The 26,735-nt window shown below is 36.3% G+C and overlaps 1 protein-coding gene across 1 annotated transcript; it reads left to right on the top strand.

The window, feature by feature from the left end:
• The first annotated feature begins 4,693 nt into the window (after window positions 1-4,693).
• LOC150106964 (alpha-tocopherol transfer protein-like) lies at window positions 4,694-26,735 on the top strand. The gene is made up of 4 exons (XM_090393519.1): window positions 4,694-4,859; window positions 11,007-11,249; window positions 13,353-13,549; window positions 26,475-26,735. The coding sequence occupies exons 1-4, from the start codon at window positions 4,694-4,696 to the stop codon at window positions 26,733-26,735; spliced, it is 867 nt and encodes a 288-aa protein (XP_090249645.1).

Consider the following 26,735-nt stretch of genomic DNA (forward strand, 5'->3'; position numbering starts at 1 on the left):
TAAATTCATATGGAATTTCTGATAACTATGTAAAAAATAATTTCATTGCATTTTGTTCTGATGGAGCTAGTGTAATGTTAGGAAACAAATGAGGTGTTACAATCAAACTTCTACAAACTTCTACAAAAACGATTCGATAAAAAACATTAAAGAAATAAATCATTTTGAAATATTTATGGATAAATTATATGTTTTTTATCATCAATCACCAAAAAATCAACGAGAATTGAATACGATTGCAAAGGACCATGGTATCGAAATTTTAAAGATCGGCGTGTGTTTGGACCACGATGGGCAGCATTCAGTTTACGAACGGCTCTTGCTTTGAAGAAATTACCGAGCTTTATGCAAGCATTTTGCATCGAACGATAAATATAAGGACTTTTTAAACCGACTTCTCAATTTGGAATTTTTAAAAGATCTAGCATTAATGATTGATATCCTACAGGAATTACCATATATCTGGCAGAAGTTCTACAAAGTCGCAATATAAATATTATAAGGGCTAAATTAGGCCTTTTTTTTTTTTTTTTTTTTGCTCGACGATGTTTTTTTGCCCGACGATGTTTTTTTGCCCTTTGTTAAAATTTCCATAGCTCACCACTGGTAATGTATGGTGTTAGTGGCGCATTATATCAAGCAATACGTAGTCTTTATTTGAGTTGTAAGTCGGCAGTTAAAAATTGAAGTACAGGAAGATGGTTTAATGTTAAATCTGGTACCAGACAAGGATGCACATTACCCACTGTGTTATTCATTATCCATATGGATAACATTATGCCATTTTGAAGGAAAGTGGTATTAAACCTGACATTAACATCCCAGTTTCAAAATTGGGGATGTTAATGTCAGCGCTTTGCTTTAATGCGAATGATGTCATACTTCCGCATAAATGCGCTAGAAGTCTGCAGGATTCCCTGACTAAATTGAATAACGTATAATAGGTAAGGTATGAAGGTAATCAATAACAAGAAAAAAACAATGAGAATAGGCAGAAGCATTGAAATTATTATCTGCATTTAGAACCTATAGAACAAGTGAAACATTTCAGCTACTTATGCACGATTTTTAGCGAAAATGGTAAATTAAATATGGAAATAGACAACAAAATCAAAAGCTCCTTTGATTACTTGTTTCGGGTCACACCACACCCGACAATGTACTGAACTGTTTTCAGTAAATACACGGAAGTTGAATTCTGATACAAGCTCGCAAAAATTATCTTCGATAAAAAGTAACAAGAAATCCATGCATATGATGACGTCTCCTGTGAAGGAAATGATCACGAATAACGCTAGCAACTAGTGTGCTTCAAATAATCATAAAGCCAAGGAAAATATTCATCGACGCATTTCAGTTCAGTTAAGTTAACATGAAATAATTTTTTAAACGCGTATAATTAATGGTGCTTGCTGAAAATTCACAAAAGTGCAGGTGCCCACACAAGTAAAAGTAGAGATTCTAAATAAGAATGAATGTGAAAGGCAAATTGATTTCTTGCCGTATGATTTACGTGTTTATTTTCAAATGCAACTTGTAGCATTTCGGTTAAGTAATTTGAATGTACTGCATGCGATGAAAGCCAAAAGCGTAACAGCTTCTGTTTATGCACATACACAACTTAAACCTTTGCCATTTAAGTTATTGTAAATGTAATTAACGATTCGTGTAGTCAGTGTGATACACACTTGATCACACGAGGAATATTTTTACAGCATCAATTAAGATTAAACGCAAATATCCTAGATCACTCAACATACTCCATGATATTTCGCACTGAAGGAATGAGGTTGGTACGATAAATGTGCAGCATTACTTGCGGTTATTACACAACTGCCTAAAGGAACAAAAGTGTGTGCTTAGATTTTGAGAGAGTTATTGATTTTTCATTCCCTCTAGTTCTTCCAGCCATTTTGTTCTGCTTTCAGTTCTTCCGCGTTTTCTACTTTCTCCATTAAATACAAAATTAATGATGGAAAATCTCACGTGAAAAGATTTTTTTTTAACAGTATAATTTTCGCCTGTGTGTCACACACATCTTCAGTACATGTTAAACTGAAATTAAACAATAACTGACAATTCCAAAAAGCGCCACCTAAGTAGCTAGTGTAAGATAACTATAAAGGTCAATAAATTTATATAAATTTTTTTAGGAAATTTTATTGACCTTTTTAGTTATCTTACACTAGCTACTTAGGTGGCGCCTTTTGGAATTGTCAGTTATTGTTTAATTTCAGCTTAAGATATACTGAAGATGCCTGGGATACACAGGCGAAAATTATACTATTACAAAATCTTTTTACCTGAGATTTTCCGTCATTAATTTGTATTCATGTCTACTCATGGCATTCCCATACTAAGAGTTACTTTCTCCATTGTTTCCAGCATCTTGTCTTTCTGCTGAAAGTAAGCTACGATTTCTATTCTGAATAGTCGAGGAACATTTCAATTAAAAGGGTATCACCTTTTAAGTATGTCCGGGGAGGGAAAAAAAAAATTCTACAACAAGACCAAATACATTGCATATCTAATTATAAGAATAGGCTAGGTCGTAATTTATTATGTCTATACGCAAATGCCAGCAGCATTGGAAACAAAGGGTTGAGTTTGTTGCTTTATTGAATACGATGTGGCCTAAGATTGTTGGCATTTAGTGAATCCTGACTATCAGAATCAGATATGGTAAGTGGGATCGAGTGTAACTGATATACCATTTTTAGAAATGACAGAAGACATAGGAGAGGAGGACGAGTGCTGCTAATGATATCAAATGACTTAAGACCAGTTAGGGTAGAAATACAAGAAAACAATGTTGGTAACAAAGTCCCATGTAGCGACGAGTTTGAGCCTATTTAGTGTGACGTGGCAGTTAACAGAATGAAATATATGGTGGGATGTTGCTACATACCTGGCGGCTCAGTTGTAAGGACGAATAAATTCATCGTCAATTTAGCCTTATGGGTACCACTCGAATGATCATTATGGGTGACTTTAATTTTCCAAACATTGATTGGGTAGAAGAGAAATCTCATAATAAGAACAGGAATTTATTGAATTGTTGGAGACAACAATTCAATAAATTGAACAGTTCAGCTGAATTGGCTAGGCCTTTAATATATTTGTAAAACTTGAGTCTCAGCTCAGGAATGATACCATAGGAATGGAAGGAATGTATGATAGTTCCATTGCACAAGGGTGGTGCAAATACTGAGTTGTCTTACTACCGACCGATTAGTAACTCTGTTGTGGTAGCGAAGATTTTAGAGAAGTTGGTAATAACTCGCATTCAGGAATGGGTAGACAAGCATTCTATACTATGCAAGGAACAGCATGGGTTTACTGAAGGAAGGTCATGTCTTAGCAATTTGCTCATATTTTATAACAATGTTACGGCCGAGTTGGATAAAGGGAATGGATACACTATGATAATGTTGGATTTTTCTAAGACATTTAATAAGATACCACACGACAGGCTGTTGCGTAAACTGGAGAACATGGGATTGGAACATAATCTATTGACTTGGATCAGGGGATGGTTGACAGACAAATATCAAAAAGTGGTATACAGTGGGTGTGAATCTGCCAGATGTAAGGTAACCAGTGGTGTATCTCAGGATCAGTCCTCGGGCCATTATTGTTCAATCTATACATTAAAGAGATCACGCAGGGTCTATCATCAGATTTTTAATTGTTTGCTGATGATGCGAAGATAGGCAGGGAAATCAGGGATGCTACTGATATTCAACAATTACAAAATGATTTGAATTGACTGGAAATCTGGACAAACGAAAATGGCTATCTGTTAGTGAGTGTAAAGTTATGCACTTTGGCGTGATTAGAGTTCCAGCGGCATATTATATTAGCGGGGTTATGCTACAAGAAACTGAAGAGGCAAGGGATCTTGGTGTATTGAATAAGTATTTAAAATTCAAAGGTCACATTGCAAAAGTTGCAAATACAACTCAGAGGATAATTTCTATGCTGAAGCGAACCTTGACATGTAAGGATAAGGAAGTAATTTTGCCTCTTTATAAAGCTAGCTTTGATAAGACCACACTTGGATTATTGTGCACAGATTTGGTCTCCCGGGTTCAAAGGGTGCAAAGAAGAGTTACAAAGACTATATGTGGATTATGGGATTTGGATTATGAGGACAGATTTCGAGTATGTGGATTGCAGACTCTGGTTAACAGGAGAAAGAAAGGTGATATGATAGAGGTCTATAAACTTTTGAGTGGGTTTTATAGCATTTTAAATGATGAAATGGTTCGTTATATGGAAGGCGGGGAGAAAACACGGGGGCATCCATGGAAGTTAAGGTTTTTCTCAGTAAAGAAAGGAATAAGAGCTAAGTTTTTCTCCAAGAGAGCAGTAAGTGAGTGGAATACTTTGCCTTTAGGAGATAGTGAGTGCATCTAGTGGAAATGAATTTAAGGGAAGGTATGATAGCTGGGATGGGTAAATTACCGCCTCTCTCTATGAGTCCTTGACTCACTGGAGGTCTCAGATAATAATAAACAGGAGCGACGATTGCAATGCCTTCCAAAGTCACATTTCTCAAGCTTTGGATCTTCGCATGTTGACGGTCATTTAGAATATACCAATAAAAACATCTTTACTTCGTATGATTTCATTTTTATATACATCCCATCTGATAAAGCAATTCTGATTATTTTTGTTGAGTAGCCGCGCCATGAGTTCTGAGGCTTCAATATCATGCGGGAAAGCAAGCAGATCTATTCGGGCATGTGACGATCCCAAGATCACACTTTCTGATATGGAAAAAGCTGCTGACGAACTTAAGGAGAATCCAAGGACAAGAGACAAACAAATCAACAAGCTCAAGGACATGTTGGCAAGTGAGTAATTTTATCAAAATGTTTTCCTTCAGGTAGATTGCTATGCAAGCATATTTATTAGGTGATTCATTCTTGCTTCTTTTTGTCTCAATGTTAGGTCCCATGTTACTTTTTTATCTCTCAGATGTGTTCATCATTTGGAACATTGCAAAATTACGATTTAAACACTGAAACAGACATTTTAATACTCGAATATCCGTTTCGGTGGTTAAATTATAATTTTGTTTAGCATTGGTCATTGGCGGCTTTTACATAAGCACTGCGACACTGCAGCATCCCCAAGGAAAAAACGAAAAAATAAATTTTGTTTGTGTTTATAAATAATAACAATGAATACAATATTATATAAATGCAATACAACATGTTAAAGGTTACAGCTTATGTTTCGACATTGACTGAATAGTTAATAATTGGATTTATTCGACGAACGCTCTAGATTACGAAACAAATGCACTGCGATCTAACGCATTTTCGGAATTATCGTGCTTGGTTATTTGCTGATAGACTCGCCGATACTCTTTTGCACTTATCACTGCACGTAAGCTCGTTGAGAAATGTCGCTGCAGATAAATTATACGCTTGCGCACTTTATTTCTGTGGAAAAATAGAAGTATGGATCTTATTTTCAAACAATATTTTTAATAAAGCAAATATTTGAATATGTCAATTTACGTATTAACAAATTGGTTACTAATTAGGATAAAATCGATTATTTTTCTTCTTTTGTATATGCAGCACCCCCCACTTAAAATTTTCACCGGCCACCACTGGCATTGGTGTAACTTAATCGCCATATAGATTCATATTCGTTCTTCAGAAGTTACGTAGCTCAATTTGTTTGTATGGGGTTCTTTGGTTGGAAAGAGCTCGGTTTGAATCTCGTCCATCACTTAAAAATCTTTATTACGGCTTTACAATCAGAAAGGGAGGCAGCTGGTATCATACGCGGGTGTTTTTTCCTCCCGGAAATTTGGATGTTTCATCCCTAAAAAGGAAAATCAGTCTCGTGAACACACAAGTACAGATATAAAATACTTGTCCTTGGCGGATAGATCAAAGGAATGGCATGCTGGCTGCATTAATTGCTTGTAACCTCTAACGAGGGGACTCAACTCTTCTTGGACGGACGAGAATTTGATGGAGGTGTTCGTTTCTCTCTCTCTCTATTTTTCCAATTGCTGATTAGGATTGTTTGGAATCTGGGAATCTGGGCAGAAGGAGTTCATGCTATGAGGGTAGCGTACTATATCTGCTAATTGCTTGTGTTTTTCTTGACGGTTTGTCTGTTTTTTGGAGGTAAAAAACCTACTACTTTTGTACGAGACCAGTTAACTCATCAAAACTTATTGCAGACTCTGGTTAACAGGAGAAAGAGGGGTGATATGATAGAGGTCTATAAACTTTTCAGTGGGCTTTATAGCATTTTAAACGATGAAATTTTCGTTACATGGAAGGCGGGGAGAGAACACGGGGCATCGATAGAAGTTAAGGTTGTTCTCTGTCAAGAAAGGGGTCTGAGCTAGGTTTTTCTCGAAGAGAGCAGTGAGTGAGTGGAATAATTTGCCTTTTGGGGTCGTAAGTGCATTTAGTGTGAATGATTTCAAGGGAAGGTATGATAGCCGGGTTGGATAATTTACAGCCTCCCTCGATGAGTCTTTGACTCCAGGGAGGTCTCAGATAATAATAATAATAATAATAATAATAATAATAATTTTTTTTTTTTTTTTTTTTTTTTTTTTAACATTTTATTATGTCTCAGTATAAATTACATACAATAATAATATTTACAATATTTAAAATAAGGTTTATACAGAATTTTTGAATTTAGAATATAATAATAATAATTTTTTTTTTTTTTTTTATAAACGACTTATTTGTTTTTGTTTTTACAATGAAAGTGATAAGGTTTACTATCACACAGAGTATCTGCACACACACAATGAAAAACATATTATCTTTTTTGTACAGTACGAAAATTTGATATACAAAATGCAGTGTACATTTTATAAATATGAGTATACATTTTTTTTTTAAACTAGCTAAATATGGATTGGCATCAATGTGCACTCAATTCACGATACAATGCAGTAATGCAGCGTACACTCACAATTCAATAGTAATAATAATACTTTTTTTTTTTACATTTCATTATGTCTCAGTATAAGTTACATACAATAATAATATTTACAGTATTTACAATATGGATTATATACATTTTTTTTTTTTTTTTTTTTTTTTTTTTTTATGTCTCAGATGAATTGCATACATAGTTGCTGTAGTAATTATATGTATATAATATTTATAACGCATTACAAGTGTATAACAGATACTTGCAAGTTAGTAATTTTCTTCCTCGAAGCTTAGCAGAGCTTATCTGAGGAAGATAATAGATGACAGAGGGTGATGGTTTTATGGTTGTGTTCCTATAGTGGTCACAAGCCAGGTGTTGATTTTACTGTTTGTTGGTACATGCTTAAGACTTCGACTGCTATTACAGTTTAACTTTTTTTTTTTTTTTGTGAAAATAGGGTTGGATTTAGACATGGTGTGTTTGTTGCTTTGTGTTCTTGTAGTGATAGTTTTTGGAGAGGGGGGGTTGTCATAGGTTTTTTTTTTTTTTTTTTGTGTGTGTGTGTGTGTGTGTGTGTGTGTGTGTGTGTGTGTGTGTGTGTGTGTGTGTGTGTGTGTGTGTGTGTGTGTGTGGTGGGGGAGAGAGAAACAGGAATTGCTCTAATTTTCATTCTCACTATAATATTTATATAGTGCCTGTTTCAGCTCTCTGTATGTTCCTAGGTTTCTGTTGTCGAATGGCAGTTTGTTTATCATGTCAGGTACGTAGAAGTTTCGGGTGGCTTTGCCGTGGTGATTGTTGTACTTATATGTTATGTAGTTTATTGACTGTGGTCTTGTTATTTGATATGTTGTTCTGGTTACTCTATATGTTGGACTGTAGTAGTGTTTTAACATGACTGTGTAGTGGCGTAATTGTTTCACCTTAAATATTTTGTGTTTTGTCCATGCTTCGTGCATAAGAGTGGGTTGTTCCCAGAATATCAGTTTTATCATTTTATCTTGCAACCATTGTAGCCTGTTAAGTCTGTAGTCTGCGCAGAATGCGTATGATGTGATTGCATATCTTAAAATGTTTTCACATAATGCTTTATAGATTAGTATTTTTATGTGGGTTGGGGCAATGTCTTTTAATCTGTATAGTTTGCTTGCTATTATCCTAAGCTTGGTATGTAGGTAGTTTGTATGGCTATTCCAACTTTGATCTGCATCGAAGTGAAGTCCAAGGTAGCGTGTTGTTTTCACCTGTGTGATGGTTGTGATTTTAGGTTCTGCACTTTGTGTATAGGAGGATGAATGTTTGATAGTGAGATATTTTGTTTCTATGGGCAGGGTTTGGGGGTTTTTGAATATCATTAGCTTTGTTTTTCCAGGGTTTATATATATGCCGTTTTCGGTTAACCAGTTAGTGATTTGATTGATGTCGTGTTGCATATTTTTGTAAGCGATATTTGCATAGTTGTGAATGGATACTATGGCCGTGTCGTCTGCATACTGGAAGATTTTACTTTTTAGGGGGAGTTGGCTTATGTCGTGTGTGTATATGTTAAATAGAATGGGAGATAGGACAGCTCCTTGCGGTACTCCACAGGTTACTTGTACCTCTTTGCTGTGTGCTGATCCTATACGTGTGATGTGCTTTCTGTTTTTCGTGTATGCTTTAAACCACTGGAGTAGACGACCTCCAATTCCGATATGGGTAAGTTTCGTTAACAAGGTTTTATGTGTTAGTGTGTCAAATGCTTTTGTTAGGTCAATGAATACCACTAATGTTATTCTGTTTTTATCCAATGCAGAGTTTATTAGATCTGTGAAATCTTCCAGGAGTGTTGCTGTTCCTTTATTTTTTTGAAAGCCATATTGTGTTTTGGGTATGATTTGAAATTTTTCAACGTATGTGGAGAGTTTCTGATGTACAATGCGCTCCATGATTTGGTTGATTACAGGCAGCGTGGCGATAGGTCTGTAATTACTTATTATGTTTCTTTTTCCCTGTTTGTGTATGGGTGTGATTAGTGCAGTCTTCAGTGTTTCAGGTATGTGTCCCGTTTCGAAGATTTTATTTAACAGTTTTTGTATAACTGGGAGTAGGTCGGTTGAGTGTTTCTTGATGTCTTTTGGTCTGATTCCGTCTATCCCCGGTCCTTTGTTAGGATTAATTTGTTGAATTGCCAGTGATAGTTCTTCTTTTGTTACTGTGGGGAACCACATCGACTGGGTTGCTCGTGGACCTTGTGGAGAATGTTCGTGTGTGTGAGGAAAGGTTGTTTCTTGTAGCTTTTGGACAGAGTTCACGAAGTGCTGATTAAAGTTGTTTGCCAACTGTTTGAGGGATTTGGGGTCGCAGGCAAAGCTGTGTTTTATTGTTTCTGTGGCAGTGGTTCTGTGTATATTGTCCAGCATTTCATTAATCAGGTGCCAGGTTTCCTTTATGTCGTTCTGTGCTGTTGTTAATTTGTTGCTGTAATAGTTTCTTTTTGCCGTTCGAATCTGGGTTGTTAGGAGATTCCGTTTTCTTTTGTATTCAGTTTTTAAAGCGATATTGTTCGGTGACTTCTTAAGTTGTTTCCATAGGGCATCTTTTCTTTGTATGTCTGTTAGTATGTTGTCTGTTATCCATGGATTTTGTTTCGTTTGGAGGCGTATTTTTATTTTTGTTAATGCTTTGTTGTATATTTTGTTAAATGCAAGTTTAAGATTATTATATACAGCTTCAGCAGAGTCTAAAGATGCTATCTGCATCCAGTCTGTTTTTCTGATTTCATCGTTCACTATTGCTTCGTTTACAATGCTATGATACTGTTTTGTAGTCTCAGTGATTTTTATGGGTTCTGGTTCAGTGTGTAACTGCAATGCTGTGAAATAATGGTCTGCTAGTTTGCATGTTATGACGGCTGCTGTGTGGCTGTTTGGAGGGGCCCTTATATTTATATGATCAATGCAGGTTGAGGTTGTTGTGTTTCCGACTATCTCTTCTCGTGTATACGACTGTATGGATGGGGTTATGTTGTATGCCGATAATAGGTCTAGGTATTGTTCTGTGTTGTTATTTATGTTCCTAATGTTTATATTAATGTCTCCTATTATTATCAAATATTTTGAGATGCCTACTTTCGTGGCTGAAAGCCATCTGTTTAGTTCTTCTAGGAATTTTGTGGTGCTTAAGTTGGGTGGTCTGTATATTGCGTTTAATATCACGGAGTTTTCTTGTTTGATGTTTTTAATTTCGATGCATATGTTTTCTGCGTATTCTAATTTATAGTTTATTTCTGTTACTTCTAGTTTATGTTTGGTAAATATTATTATACCACCGCCTCGTTTTGTTTGTCTGCAGTGTTTGTGTTGTTGGAAGTGTGGCATTTGGTAGGAGGATGCCTCTTCGTTTGTCGTAGATACTTCAGTCAGTATTAAAATGTCTATTTCGTCTATATCTTCCTTCAGATAAGCTTGCAGGGTCAGCCAGTATTTTTGAATGCTTCTGATGTTGATGTGGAGAATAGATAGTCCTTTTTTGGGGATTGTCAGTTGTTTCCATTCTGATATTGATTTCAGAATGTGGCAATTATCATGTTCCGGGGTGATTACGTCTGCTTGATGGTGTGCTTCCATGTTGGTTGGGATGCTGGTCCTTCTTTACGAGTTGTCAATATTCCTTTCAATGTGACAGCCTGTTGAGGTCATCTACGGATTTTATTTCGATTGGTTTTGAGTCTTGTGTCTTTCTAAGGAATATTTTGCTGTCTCTTATCCATATAAACTGGTAATTGTTTTCTGTTTTTACTTTCCTTGCTTGGTAGAATATTTTCTGATAGTGTGGAGTAAGGTATTCAGACAAGTATATTGGGGTGTTGTCGTGGTCTCCTTTCAGATCCTTTACTACTGGATTTTTAATCTTGCTAGCTTTTATAAGCGTAGTTTTTGTTAGGCTGTTGGTGAGTCGCACTACGACGGGAGGTGGACGGGTATTATTTTCTCTTTTCCTTTTTTGTGGTAACCGATGCACTGACTATATAATAATAATAATAATAATAATAGTACTTGGTTTATACATTAACCACAAGTCCTTATTTTTTACAGAGCAGAAAGACTTCGTTTCAAGAACTGACAACAATTTCCTTTTGGCTTTTCTACGTGTGAGAAAGTATGATGTCCAGAGAGCCTTCGACTCGATCCTACTGTATTACAAGATACGATCGAACATCCCGGAGTGTTTCAAGGCATCCGGACTTGATGAAGTCCGTTCTGTGTTCATGACGAATTGCATTACCGTCATGCCATGTCGTGCACCTGATGGACAAACAATAATTATTGCACGCATGGGTAAGTTTCTACTTCTTACTTTCGCTTCATGTAAAATACGATTCACGTGTAAGGTACAGTTTCGTGTGTAAAATTTAAAAATTTAAATGCTATTTAACTACTCTCTTTTATTTTGTTCCAAGGCCTTATTAATGTTATGAACCTTTTCTGTACATATTAGAATGTCTCCCGTGATTTTATTAAATTATTATATTATAATAATATAATAATATATAATATGTATATTATATAGATGTACATGTGCGTTTATATAATGATAATGCATTACATAATTTTTTGTAACTGTATGTATATCGTAACCTGGACAAGCTGCTGCTCTTAGATTTATAGATATGATTGTTCAAACGTTTGTACAATATGAAGCTTAAATTAAAAGAATTTTAATTAAAAATTATTTATTATCTCAGCAAAATTTTGGTATGATTATTGTACGCAAGTTGAAATAAAAGGTTATATCTTCAATGCCTCTAGCAGATTATGTCTTAACTTTAATTGACGACTTTTTTCGTCAGTTAAGACATAATCTCTCTCTCTCTCTCTCTCTCTCTCAGCTATGTAAACTGCTACGAAAGATGTTAAGTAGTGTCTTTCAGATTGGCACATGCTTGATTTTTCATTTTGTTCGCTCTACCGAAATGCTAGTTCTACCTGTAATAATTCGAGCAATTTAACAGCTACGAAGCGTAACATAACAGGACCTGTGGCAAGAGAAATATTCACTCACAATCAACCCTTGAATGTCATTTTCGAAGCCACTAACTGGAACTCACTTCTAAAGCAAAAATACAGTGAACATCTGGAAACTGAGATGAGATTTAACTGTGCTATTCAGGTCGTCCTTGAACGATCAGCATCTTCTAGTTTACGGTTGTATGAGGGCGGATCTGTCGGATGATTGCGCACGTTCATTAATCCAATCTTCGAGCTCGTGACTCCATGCATTCTGGAACATGCAAAGATTTATTATTTGATAGTATGCTAGCAGAGCTAATCTCAGGTGGTATAGTCACTTAAACAGAATGGCAGAGTAGAGATTAGCAAATTAGTGTTCTCTGCCAGGTTGGCAGGAAAAAGACCCAGAGGAAGACCAAGATATAGGTGGATCGATACAATAAAAAGTGCCTTACAAGATAGAAATATAAGATCTGATAATGTTGGAGTCTCGACAAGTAACAGATTGATTTGGAGGAAACTTATAGGACGTTAGTAATGATGTAAATTTTTCATGTAGTACTATCATATCCTGTACACGCCTTGAAGCTGCATGTCAGGAATTTGATGATGATGATGATGATGATGATAGCATGTTTTTAGGCATTGAACAGCATAAATACGAAACAGTAATTATATTATACTGTGTAAATTCTGTGGATTATTTGGCAGAATTACTCGGGATCTACTTTGTTTCTCATAACTCTTTATTTTCAAATATTTTTTATATTTTTTTTTATCAGAATTGCTCTTCTGGAATTATACTGAAATATTTGCTTGAAAGCGTCTTGGTTTTCTTTCGGCAAGCAGAACAAACTGCACAACCATCGTACACATTGAACTGAACCAGCTACTATATATCACACACACCACTCCGTTTTATCCTTGTGAAGGATGAGCAGTTTAATAAATGACAATGCTTCTGTAATTTATTAAACGTGACTAATGAGAGGTAGTTTAATTATTTAATGTTAATTTTAATTAGGAAATGCTAGTCTGTGTTGCAACTGGAACCTAATCGTTTGTACAGAAATATTTTTGTTATGAAATCAAGATGTAGAAAAGGGTCGTCTGATCGTTCACACCGTATAAGGTACACAGACACTTTATTATTGGAAATCACGAGATAATTTCGTTAATAATGTTATATATGAGATCAAGAGAAAAAGTAAACAAATTTAATAAAAAAATAAAAAAGTAAACTGTTTTATAACCTTTCTCGTTTTGTGACAATTACAGATTAAGCGATTATATTCAAGATAACTGCCAGCGATCCAAAAATGTTTGAATCCAATTTTACACAGTAATTTTGTACATTATCTGTCAATTACATAATCATATTATTATATTATATTATCTTCGGTAATATGTTATTTTGTTGTTATTTTTTAGGTGCTATTGATCCAGTCAATCATTCGCTAGCCATGTTTATACGAACAGGATTACTGTGCCTTGAATGGTGTCTAAAGTTTGAACCTTGTACAATCAACGGATTTCGTTGGGTTAATGACTATAAGGACTTTTCCTTAAGCCACTTAAAACAGTGGTTTCAGGTCGGCTTAGCTACGTCTGTTTTCCAGGTAGTTCAGGTAATGAAGACATAGAAGAAATACGACAAGACTGTAATATAACGAGTTTTTTTGTTTACTTTTTTTTGTTGTTGTTCTGTTTTTACGCGGATTGTGAAAATGCCGTAAACGACTCAAATTAAAAATGGGTATATCATGTGATAATATGATGAATTGATTAAGAAAAATTCACTGAAACGAAATCCGTTAGTTGAGTGTAACAGGTATTTCTACCCTTCTGTAGAAACCAGTTTATCACCTATACTGTCAAAATCGGGAGAAAAATTTTGATGTCTGTGAATTTATGCATTTATGGTTGTAGTTTATATATTTATTTTTATAATTTAATAATATATTTATCCCAACTTTTGTTTCTAATATATTTTGTTTCTCTTCACTGTTGTCGTCCTCCAGTTATATTTCATTTCATCTTCTAGTTTCTTTGAGAAAAGCGACGTAATGAATGCTGTTCTTTTTACTTTCGTTTCTTTATCTTGATTTCATCACTCCATATTAGAAATCCTTGTTTTGTTTTCTTTTCCATACTTTTCAGTTTTTTTCCCTAGATTTATTTTTTATCTTTTATGTATAACTATTTTTATTGTTATACATAAAAGATTTTATTGTTAAACATCAGGTTTTTCTATTCCTTTTCTGTTTCTTCTATCCGTTCTGTTTCATTTAAGTACACTGTTTGGAAAGACGTCGAGGAACAACATAATGTGAGAACCAACTAGCCATTGCGCCCAAATTAATAAGATGTAGAACCTCATGTTTCAATGATGATTGCAGCAGTGCTACAGAGCATAATTTCCACACGCCTACGATGCCGATCAATGGAAATTTTGGAACATTCTTCCTCTAGGCATGTATTATGGTCCTGGATCGTATAGGGCGGACGTTCTTTGACATCACCCGATGCTCCCGTTCATCCCACAGATATTCAGTTGCATTGAGATCAAGGATCTGTGGAGGCCAATCAAGTGTGTTGACGATCATGTCCATGAACCGCGCAGTTACAACAGCGTCCTTATGAAATGGTTTGAGATAGATAGATAGATAGATAGATAGATAGATAGAGAGAGAGAGAGAGAGAGAGAGAGAGAGAGAGAGAGAGAGAATGAGCAGACAACGCCCTATAGACAACGTCACAAAGTAGAAAGCATTCTATTGTCCAGAATGTTCACATACCTCTCGGAGTTGAAAAGTCGTGAACTTCATAGTTGGAGATACGCACTCTATTAAGATACAATAATCGGACTTCGCCACACCCACACCCATCCATCCGATTGGTGGAAGGTGTAACGTGATTCTTCTCTCCATAACACAGCTTTCCAAGCCTCCACATCGCAATATACACGCTCTATGCGCCACTCAAGATAACGCTGCATGATGGCTTAGGTAATGTGGAATTGCATATTTCGGTCCAACCACTGAAATCCATGTTGTGAGCCTTGGTTCTGAGTAGATTTGTGCGGATTCGTGGTCCAGTAGATTTATGGAACTCTGCATTCAAAGTGTAGGCTGACCAATGACTGTTTTTGCATATAATCCTTGTTAGCAGTCTACCACGTTTGGTGAGTGTGGTGCATCATCAACTTCAGGTAGCGCTTGCATTTCATCTGTTGATTTGTTTGTTGATAAATACAGTATGAGAAATAATATGAAAAGCTTGTTGAAAAAAGTGAGAGTGAAGAGTGCAAAAGTGAATATCTTAAGAATATTCGAAGATATGATAAAAATGAATTAAGGACAATGACGCTGATGATTTGATACGTAGATTGAATGTAGAAAGATTGGTTGCGAGTATTTGGATGTGTGTGTGGGGAGTGAGATTGATTTAAGAATGGACTTTTATGAGAGGACCTGCCTACACTTGAATATTGACAAGCAGAAAAGAAAATATTTGAATGAGTTTGCTATCAGAAGACTGAAAATATTATTAAATGGTATGAGATCTAACTCTCTTTCGTGCAGATTTTCACCATTTCTCAGAGAGTTAGATTTCATACCATTTAATAATATTTTCAGTCTTCTGATACCAAACTCATTCAAATATTTTCTTTTCTGCTTGTCAATATTCAAGTGTAGGCAGGTCCTCTCATAAAAGTCCATTCTTAAATCAATCTCACTCCCTACACACATCCAAATACTCGCAACCAATCTTTATGCATACAATCTACATATCAAATCATCACCATCATTGTCCTTCTTAATTCATTTTTATCATATCTTCAAATATTCCTAAGATATTCACTTTTACATTCACTTATACAGATATCTTACTTTAATTTTTTCAACAAGCTTTTCATATAATTTCTCATAGTGCATTTATCAACAAACAAATCATTAGTTCCTACCAAAACCACAATCTCTTTTCTTTTCTTTTCTGTTTTCAATTACATTCGTTGATTTTTTAAATTATTATTTTAGCACTAAACAAAATCGAAATAATTTTTCAGCCATCAAACTCATGATGTTTTATGATTGAATCGCGTACTATATTATATAGTATTTTAATTGATTATAATCGATTTTACCTACATCATTTTATCTACGTGATACTTACCTGAATCAATGATTTTTTTTTTGTTTCTTCTGTTGCTGTTTATTCTTCTTTCCCTTCCGATGACTCTCTAATTGCTTTTCAACCTTTCCCCAAAATCTAGAGTACATATCTAGGCCTTTTATTCACTTTAGGGAATAGGCGTGGTGCTTTTAATCCTTTCTAAACTTTTTGAGACTAAAGGGAAATCCAGTCTTCACCGGTAGCCAAACCAATAATTGACATACTTTCTTGTATCCAGTACCAGTTTGAAGACTTCTCTATCAAGATTAACTTAATAAAAATTTCGCTTGCCATGTGAGTGTGTATTGATGGACGAATGTGTGGATTTCACTTGAATTTATACGAGTTAAGGCTATGTTTTTTTTTTTTTTTGGGACATGCTATTACAGAACCTCTTATACTGACCGAACTCTGAGAGTTCGTTCAGTATAATAGGTTCTCCATGAGCAATTGGAAGTTGATATTTCCTTCAGGGTTTTTAAGTGATATGTCGGTGTTTTGCAATGGAAGATAAGTTCTTGGTTACTGAATTGACTAATTGTGCCTTTTTATTTGCTCAATAACGTTTCCCATGCATATAGAAACGTGAGAATTCAGAAGAAATGAACAGTTCATTTCAAAGAAAACGAAAATGATAAAATTATAGCTGAGAATAGTTATTTTGGTAACTATTAGAAATATATACGCGCTTACACAAGAATAATGTTTAATTTGCCAAATATTTCGGTCTGAATAGTACAGACCATCTTCAGTGGCTACATAGGAATAGTTTTAAAAAATAAGGTGGAATACGAACAATTTATCATTCACACATAGAACGAGCTGCGTGATGTCACATCGCTAAGTATTAGAAGAGTAAATATTTTTAAAGTCATAATTAAAGGTATTAATTCAGAAATTCATATAACAATCTTAAATAACATTAGACTAATATAGGAAATTTACATTAAAACAAATTAATGTGTTATCCTAATTAAACTTTCTCAAATTTTTGATATAGATATACCGTCATTACGATTCAAGTTAGGACGTTGAAGTAAGGCCTCCACACTTTCTTTAAATAAACGTTCAACGTTGTAGCGACATCTGTGTAGGAGGAGAGTCTTGGACCAAAGGATGTTGTGGCTTGTTTCTAATCCATGCTGAGGTAATCCAGATTCTAAGGTTTGTTGTGTTGAATTGATGCTCTTGAATTCTTTTTTCTATAGACGTCCAGTTTGTCCAAAGTAGGAAAGATTACAGTTACAAGGAACTTGATACACACCAGGTAGAGACAGGGTTGAGCGTTTATCTTTAGATGAAGGAAAATGGGTAGATAATTTGTTAATAGTGGCTGTTTAATTATATTTCTTCAGAATTCTTGAAATTGGTTCTGAAATCCCAGAAATGTAAGGAATTGGAACTCGACGTATTGAATCTTTGCTGTTCTGTGTTGCATTGTAAGAATCGAAAAGATGTTGTGTACTCTTTTCGGAGAAGCCATTCAGTTTCATATGATGTTTGTTAGTCGAGAGTTCTTTCTGTAATAAACGAGAAGTTGAACAATTCGTTTTAGCTCGTCAGATTAAACATTTTTTGATTCCTGTTTTTTGACAAGGGTGATGAGCAGATTCTTTGAGAATATAACGACCTGTGAAAGTTGGTTTTCTGTAAACTGTTGATGTAAGAATACCTGAAGGTGACCGGATGAGAAGTACAGGGTGTTCGGGATAAATTTGACATATTTATAATTAATTATATTTTTCCGTAAGTTACATGTATTAACACACACTTCTCTTCATTTAAAAGTTTGGACCCTTCTTCATTCATATACAAGATGTCAGAAAGGATGGATAGCTGGAACCCACCTGAATCATGGAAGAGAATAACTTGTATCATGATGATTCGTGCCCGCCATCAAAATAAGGATATTACGACTGCTGCCCAATGCTCCCTGAATACAGTAAAAACAATCAGGCATGAACTAGAGACTTGCAATGGTGACTACGAGGATGTAGCAAGAAGAAAGATCCCTAGCAGACGATCTGATTGCGTTCGTACAGCAGAATTCCTCGCAAATCTGCAGGAACAGGTGTTGAAGAACCCTGGCATTGGAATTCGGGCTTTGTTCGTGGAGTTGCTAACTGTAGTCAAGCCCTGGATAACAAGGGTAGCCAATGGTAGGCCGTATGTATGGCAGCAGGATTCGGCCCCTTGCCACACCTCTGGGAAAAGTCAAAAATGGTTGTCTGAAAATTTCTACGACTTCACCAGTCCAAATGTTTGGCCTCCAAACTCCCCAGACCTTAACCCCATGGATTATTTTGTATGGGGCGCAGTTGAAAAAGACACCAATCGCACTTCCAGTAATACAAAAGCCCAGTTAATGGATAAAATTAAAACAGTTTTTGCGGCCCTTCCCAGGGAGACTGTAGCATCAGCTTGTTCGAGGTTCCGAAGCAGAATTGAAGCTGTGATCGATGCTAATGGTGGTTATTTTGAGTAAATCTTGTTGATAGTATTGTAATTAACTCTGCCTGTAATGGTTTTTTGTCAATTCATTAAATTTAATAGATACAAAGAAGATTTTCTTTTTCCTTACGAAACTGTCAAATTTATCCCGAACACCCTGTATGTCTAAAAATGATAACTTGTTGTCTTTTTCAATCCCCATGGTAAACGTTATAAAGGGTTAATAAGGAATTGATACTGCTTAAAAAGGAAGGTAAGGAGTCTCTGTTGTGAGGCCACACAACAAAGATGTCGTCTATATATCTAACCCAAAAGGATGGTTGAAGGAATATGGATGAGAACAGGACTTCTTCTTTAAAATGTTTACTTTAAAAATGCTAACTCTTCTAATATCTAGCGATATGATATCACGCGGCTCGTTCTATGTGTGATTGACCAGTTGTTCGTCTTCCACCTTGTTTTTTAAAACTATTCCTGTGTAGCCATTGAAGATGTTCTGTAATATTCTGACCGAAATATTTGGCAAATTAAATATTATTCTTCTGTAAACGTGTATATATTTCTAATCATTATGTCACAAGTATCGTTAAAGAGTCATGATAACTATTAACGAAAAATATAAATGTTGGTGATTCTTCTGACACTAATCATATTGCATTTCTTTTGTAGAATGGTCTTCCTATTCGTCACAAGAGTTTCCATATTGTGAATAACACAGATCTCTTCGAAACCTTTTACAAATGTGTTATTAAACCACTGTTCAGTACGAAACTAAATCAGAGAGTAAGTATTTTTTAAATTGATGATATATTTGAAATAAGAGAGAGAGAATTGTTATTGAATTGCGCTTAATGTGCACAAACCAAACAATAAATATAATATTAACCCCTTAACGTATCAATTAAAAATCAAAAAGCGGTCGTTTTTCTGCAGTTTGTTTAGGCGCTTTTTGGGCGAGGGTGATTTGCTAGATCAAATTCATCATTGTTTGAAAAAGAATGATGAATGTGTGCAAACGCAAACGAAATAGCCGATACACGCCGTTGGCAACTTTTCCCGGCTGAAAGGAAACAGGCACAAGATTGTCTAGCGTCTATATTCGGTTGCATTTATATGTGAAACCAAAATTCAAAATCAATTTTGGTGCAATAAACAAAATCACAGACGTCTTTGTATGTTAAGGGGTTAAATGAATATTTTTGAGGGATGGTAGATTTGAAATGTGGTCTGTGGCTAGTTTAATATGATCAATTCAGTTTTTGTGGAAACCATTCAGATCGACTTATTACATAACTGCAAAGATGCAGCAAATAAATCAGATATTCATGGCGGTTCATTTGATATTAAAAAATACTTTGTCTTTTTTAATAATCGAAAAGCCGACAGAGAAATACAACGACAGGATTTTTCATCAATTATAACTGTTCTTTGAGAAACGATACGTTGTTCGAAATGCGACAACTGTTTTCTTGCATCTTCTGAAACGTCTCTGTGAGTGATCGTCGTTCTCATTAGAATTGTATTCAGTACCCCCAGGCAAGGAGTGGGTTTTTATTTTTAAGTTAGCCAATCTGAACTCATTTCATCCGGAGTGGCATGGTCTTTCTACTCTCCGGACAACCTAACCAGAAAATACACTCAATTAACAGACTTGCTGACTGAATTAACTATACTATCTTCACCGATACTTGCAACCAGTATCCGTTCAAAACTCATGGCGGAATCTGATTATAACGCTTTAGTTGGAAGTCACGAACGACAACAAAGAGGGCAACTACAACTGCAGAACTCAGAAATTTTTTAAATTAAAAATATCTGACCAAAGCAGGAAATGCGTCACCTCATTTCCGTTAATGATCGAATGCAGTACCATTTTTCATATGTTCGTGTTTATTTTTCATGTATTTTCTTCATAATAATTACAGTGTGTGCAAATGGTTTGCTTAAGGGTTCAGCAACAAAAAACCTAGAGGAGACCTCCTCATAGCGTTTAGGTAATGCGGAGAAACATATAGCGCTTCTGAACTAATGTCCAATCCTATATTCCCATGGTGCGTAACATGAGTACGTAACACAAGGTAATAAACGACACAGAATGGAATGGAAATTTAGGACTTAGCCTACCAAACTGTACTCTCTGCTGACTTAAACCGGACATAAACATGGTGGTTAAACATAATGAGATTTCATAACGGCTTGGGTGTCACTTGTAAAACACGACCACGTTTTTCGTGATGGACCCGGTACGAACAGTGAAAATCCAGCTACGGATGGAAAGCCAATGTCAGAAGAAATGAACATAGGAGCAGCAATGGAAGGAAATTCGAACTTGCAAAGGAACTAGGGAAAGTTCCACGTGGGTGGGTATTATCAAGAATGGGAAAATTAAAAACCAGGGAGAAAGTGCTAATTAATAAATTTATAATGTTATATTCGAGCAATAATGATCAAGGAAAGGAGAGGTCAGGGACTGCATTTAATACCAAACAAGAAGATATAATTATCTCATTTGGAAGCCATTTCCAAGTAAGAATTATCTGGCGACATTTCAAAGTGGGGAAAAGGACAATAAAATTTATTTTTGGCTATAGTTCCACAGAACGTTCATCTAATGAAGAGGTAATCAGAGAAGACAGCTGACACAAGGAAAACAGAAAATCTAGCACGTGTTAAGGAGATCTAATCGACAGATATGTATATTGAACATCTGTGGGATCAACTGAAGTGTCAAGTGAAGTCAAGGGACCTCTAGTACCTAATTAGATGTCTACCGGAATAACGGTCCAAAATGCCCATTCTCACTATCGGACGCTTGGTGAAAGATTGTTGCATTGTTGCACTGTAAGATTGATGCAGTTTTCGGAGCGAAAGGAGGAAAATCTCAACAACAAATAAAAACCATCAAATATGCGAAAACGTTTGATGGTTTACCTCGCTTAATACGAAATTAATCGATTCCAACGTGAATGCATACAAAAATCTGATGCGAGGTAGTTATATTTCTATAAGAATATTTGTTTGGAAAATTTGCTTTAGAATAAGTGCATGAAATGAGATTTAACAAATACAAAAACATTCTGTTACTTAGTGATCTACATTATTAATATTTTTATTCATTCTCTTTGTTCTTTATATATGTATACATATGAGTATTATTTATTTTTACGCTTTTTAAATTATATACTTCAAGGCCATTTTTCAGAAGAAGTATCTTTTGCTGCTTACGTACCGATTATCAGACTTTAGGAAAAGCAGCATCCTGTAAATATATTAACTGTGGTACAATATACTTAGTGTTAATTTATTTTGTAAAGACATTAGTTCTGTCAGTGTGGTGTGATATATTCCTCCCCAGCTTAATATACCGTACTCCGTATAACAGTTTGCATCCAGGCGAAATATAATATTCTTAACATTGTCACAGTTAAGAATCTCTTTAAGACGAATACTCATAGTGTAGAAATCTTACTCTGTTGCTTACTTCTATAATATGTGGTTTAGAGATTAAGTTGCTGTTAAATTTTAATCATAAATAAGTTATAATACTCATATTCTTGTATCTGAATGCATTTACAATTTAGATTACTTTTACAATTTTATTTATACAGAAATACAAGGATTAAAATTGATTTTTCTAATAGGAGTATTTCTGGTTTTAAAAAGTTTAATGTTTTTTTCTCAGCATGAAAATTTGTTTAGATGAAATTAGTTTACCTCTATTTTCAGATCCGTATCGACCATATTTTGAATTTCATTTTATACAATTTGCAGTGAAAATCGATGCAGTGTCATATGTGAAGATTCTTATTTTATTGGTAGATGTAGTTTTCACTAGTCATTGATGTGAATTACAAATAATACTGATCCAAGCGTTTCCATCCTTTTGCAGAACCATTTCTTTGCGCTGCCCCTAAACACCTCCCCAAACGGGTAGCGGGCCCATTGATGAAGTTTCCTCTAGCAGAGTGCTGAGGAGTGGTGTCTAAGGGAGACTGTAACATATTTTTCGAACGGGTCCCTCTGCCTAAAACCCGAACGCGTCCCTTGGTAACCCGCGCGACGGACGATTCGGTATAAACATCTTTTAATGGCCTGATCATGTTACAGTGTTTGATAATGTCCTGTTAGCACAAGACGAAATGACATAGAAAAATAGGAAAGATTCCCTTCGAATACTCTAATAGCATTCGAGGGAAGGAGCAAGAAGAGAAGAAAGAAAGAATCAAGGGAGGAAGAGGAGGGACCAGTCTACAGATAATATAACAGATGTATATTACATGAAGTAATTCATGGTCCAGCATCAGCTACCTCGGGTTTGCCACACCCGTACTCATTAAAGTGAGCCCCTGAGGAAGAATTTTGCAGGTGACATTTCCTCCAGGTTCAAAGAGATTCCCAAGCATACTGCAGATGTTGAGGAGGAATGGAAGCTGTTCAGAACAGCTGTCACTACCTCTGCACTCTCATGGTGTGGCAGAAAGCGGCTCGGCGTGGCAACAGGCAGCGAGAAAAGGACACCTTGGTGGAACCAAGAAGTCCAAAAAACTGTCCGGGAAAAAAAGGAGTCCTACCTAACTTGGCTTAGAGTCAGGTCACCTGAGATGCGTTTGCGGTATGCTGAGGCACGAAAAGCTGCTGCTAAGGCAGTAAAGACAGCAAAGCAGAAGGCTTGGGAATCCTTTGGAGAAAGATTAGATTCATCCTATGCAAATGCAAACAAACTATTCTGGCAGACCATCCGCCGCCTTCAAGGGAGGAAATCGTGCACAGCAAGGGTAATTAAAGCCTCTGATGGTGCACTTTTAACAACCGAGAAGGATATCCTCCACAGATGGATGGAATACTTTGAGAGCCAATACTTTGAGAGCCTTCTTAACCCGGGTAGCCCAGCAGTTATGGACATCCAAGAGGTGCAGATCGGGGCAATGACTAGTCTCACAGCAGAAGAGGTCCATTTAGCAATAAAATCGCTAAAATCGGGCAAGGCTGCTAGCGATGATGAAATTCGGCCCGAAATGCTAAAAGCCTTAAATCGAGACGGTGTTCTCTGGCTGACTCGAGTGTGTCAGGCTGCTTGGATATCTGGGCGAGCACCAAAGCAATGGCAGACAGGCATAATAATACCAGTCTTTAAGAAGGGAGACCAGAAGGATTGCAGTAACTATCGCGGCATCTCTCTGCTCAGCCTGCCTGGGAAAGTGTATGCTAAGTGCTTGGAAAGACGGTGCAGCAGCATAGTTGAGTCAAAGTTCCAGGAAGAACAATGTGGCTTTCGTCCTGGTAGAAGCACAACTGACCAAATCTTCACTTTATGGCAAATCTTTGAGAAATCTTGGGAGTATGCCAAGAATGTCTACACATGTTTTGTGGACTTGGAGAAGGCATATGACCGGGTTCCACGGGATAAGCTTTGGCAAGTAGTACAGGAGTATGGAGTGGATGGTCAACTATTAGCTGCCATCAAGTCCCTGTATGAATGCCCAGAGTTTTGTGTCAGGGTAAACAGCACAAAGTCTGAACCTTTCACAGTCTCCGTTGGCCTCCACCAAGGGTGTGTTTTGTCAACTCTCCTTTTCATAATATTTATGGACTGGGTTGATAGACACAGCCGAGGCAGTGAGTGTGTCAGAATTGGAAAATGTAGCATTGGACGTCTGCTTTTTTGCAGATGACCTAGTTCTGCTTAGCTCTTCCACAGATGACCTCCAGCGGACCCTGGATAGGTTTGTAGCTGTTTGTGCAGACGCCGGAATGAAGATCAGTGTGGCCAAAACTGAAACATTTGTGATCTCAAGACAACCATCCCAGTGCACTCTAAATGTAAGTGGAGTCCCAATGAGACAGGTGGAGAAGTTTAAATACCTTGGGTCCATATTCACGAATGATGGAAAATGGGACGTAGAGCTAGATACTCGAATTGGCTTAGCAAGCTCAATATTGCTGGAGCTTGGCCGTTCGGTAGTATTGAAGCGGGAGTTAAGCCAGAAGGCAAAGCTGGCTGTCTTCAATACAGTCTATGTCCCCATCCTCACCTATGGTCATGAGAGTTGGGTAATGACCGAAAGAATGCGGACACGAATCCAAGCGGCTGAAATGAGGTTCCTTCGAGGGGTTGCGGGGATGACAAAAACTCGACAGAGTCAGAAGCTCTGCAATTCGGGAAACCCTCAATACTCAACCGCTGCTTTTCCGTGCTGAGAGATCACAATTACGCTAGTACGGGCACCTGGTCAGAATGCCACAAGAGAGGCTCCCTCAGCAGGCCCTCTTTGCCAAGCCAGAGGGTGGGGGGCCACGAGGAAGGCCAAGGACTCGCTGGATAGATTATATCCAAAACCTTGGGTGGACACGTTTGGGAATCCCACCAGAACACCTGAGCTTGGTGGCAGAGGATCGTGACCATTGAAAGTACCTCTTGCAGCTTTTGCCCCCACAACCCAATTAGGAAGAGTTGGCCTTGAAGATGTATGTGTGTGTGTATGTACTGATCCAAGCACAGAACTTGTGGGACACTGGAGTTTAGCTGTACGAAACTGCTGCAGCCGTTGCTCATGTTTACTGAGGATTCTCCAATTCCTATAATCTCCAGTTTTTTAAAAATAAACTATCATGAGATACTTTGTCACAAGCTTTCTGGAGGTGCTCGTTACTTAGTTTCTGTCTTAATCCAGACCGATTCTTGGAGAAGTAGAAGTTTTTTCTCCAATAATTTACTAATCCTTTACTAATCCATGATTTTACTAATTTATTCCCTGTTTTATCGCACTATAATATTTAAGATAATTTCTGCATCTTTTTATTTTTTAAGAATTGTATAACTACATTAAATGCTGTCGATAACACTACAGTCATAGTCACTAAATATTTCTGGCAAACTCGCACAACGCCGACATTAATTGCCGGGAGCAGAAGACTTTTGAAGTCTCATTAAAATATTTTTTATTTCATCCTCAGCAGTAGGAAGAAAGTACATGGAAGAACTCTCATTTCTTTTAAGAGTGCAATTTACTGATGAGGTATTAGAGTTCTTTATAGTATTTTCATTGGCCAGTTGGAAATAATAATTAAAATTATCTTCTAAATTTCTTTCACTGTTTAAATTTATATGATTCCCGTTATTATTAATATGTCTTGGAAATGACTGTTCTCGAATAATTTCGTCAAATTTATTATTTACGAATATCCATTATGTTCTTGAGACCTTCTAGCTATATAAAGAAACAAACAAGCCAAAGCAATAATATGTTTTGGCTTGGGTTGTTTGTGCGTTATGGAGCCGGTGGACTGCGTGAATGTTCTTTTCATTAAAATCAACTTGAATGTTATGCTACTTGTTGCGACAATTCACATGTTAAAAGTCTTATCGATATTCGTATTTTATCAGAGTCTTATCGTCCTTTTCCAAGAGTAGAGCAAAGAGATGCATCAATCTTTATGCTACTTTATTCATTTTGTTCGAGTAGGTCTGAAGGATATTGCAACTGTTATTGACAATTGTAGGATTTGGTGATTCATGTACAGTTTGACTCTATCTACCCTATATATATATAAAATGATAAGCCTTTTAATGTCACGTTTTTATGTGACGTTTTTTGAAACGTTTTGAAACTACCCTGAGAGTGTCGAGTCTTCAAAATTCGATTCATCAGAATTCAAGGAGAACTGGCCTACCAGTCCGGAACTCGGGGGGTTGGGCGCCAGTGGGGAGTAGCCGCCTAGTAAGAAGTATACAATTGTAATTTTTATTACATTTTAGTGTAATTGATAACTCACGTGACACAACTATATAAACACAACTACATTAATAGTAATAATTCTGCAACTCCGTATGAGACCTCACATTTCACTTTACAGTTGATGAGTGCTCTTTACCCTATGGTACTGATTGACTTTTAATGTAAATCGATATTATTTTTTCGTTTGTAGATGAATTTTCACGGAACTGACTGGAACTCCTTACACCAACACATACCTCCTTCTTATTTGCCTCCTGAGTATGGCGGAACCACAGAAGCTATCAGTGGAATACAACTGTATGAAAAGATGGTGGAATGGAATCCTGAATATACTTCGTTTTCAAAATATGGTTATCCAACCTGGAAGAGCGGCAGTGATGGTTCAGAGTTTGGTCAGAAAGAGGTCTCAGAACCAGTACTCAATGGGTATCGAAAGATGGAAGATACGTAA

The sequence above is a fragment of the Typopeltis vanoorti genome, chromosome 5 (assembly GCF_054136105.1).
Source record: "Typopeltis vanoorti isolate ZY-2024b chromosome 5, IOZ_Tvanoo_1.0, whole genome shotgun sequence".
Classification (NCBI taxonomy): Eukaryota; Metazoa; Arthropoda; class Arachnida; order Uropygi; family Thelyphonidae; genus Typopeltis; species Typopeltis vanoorti.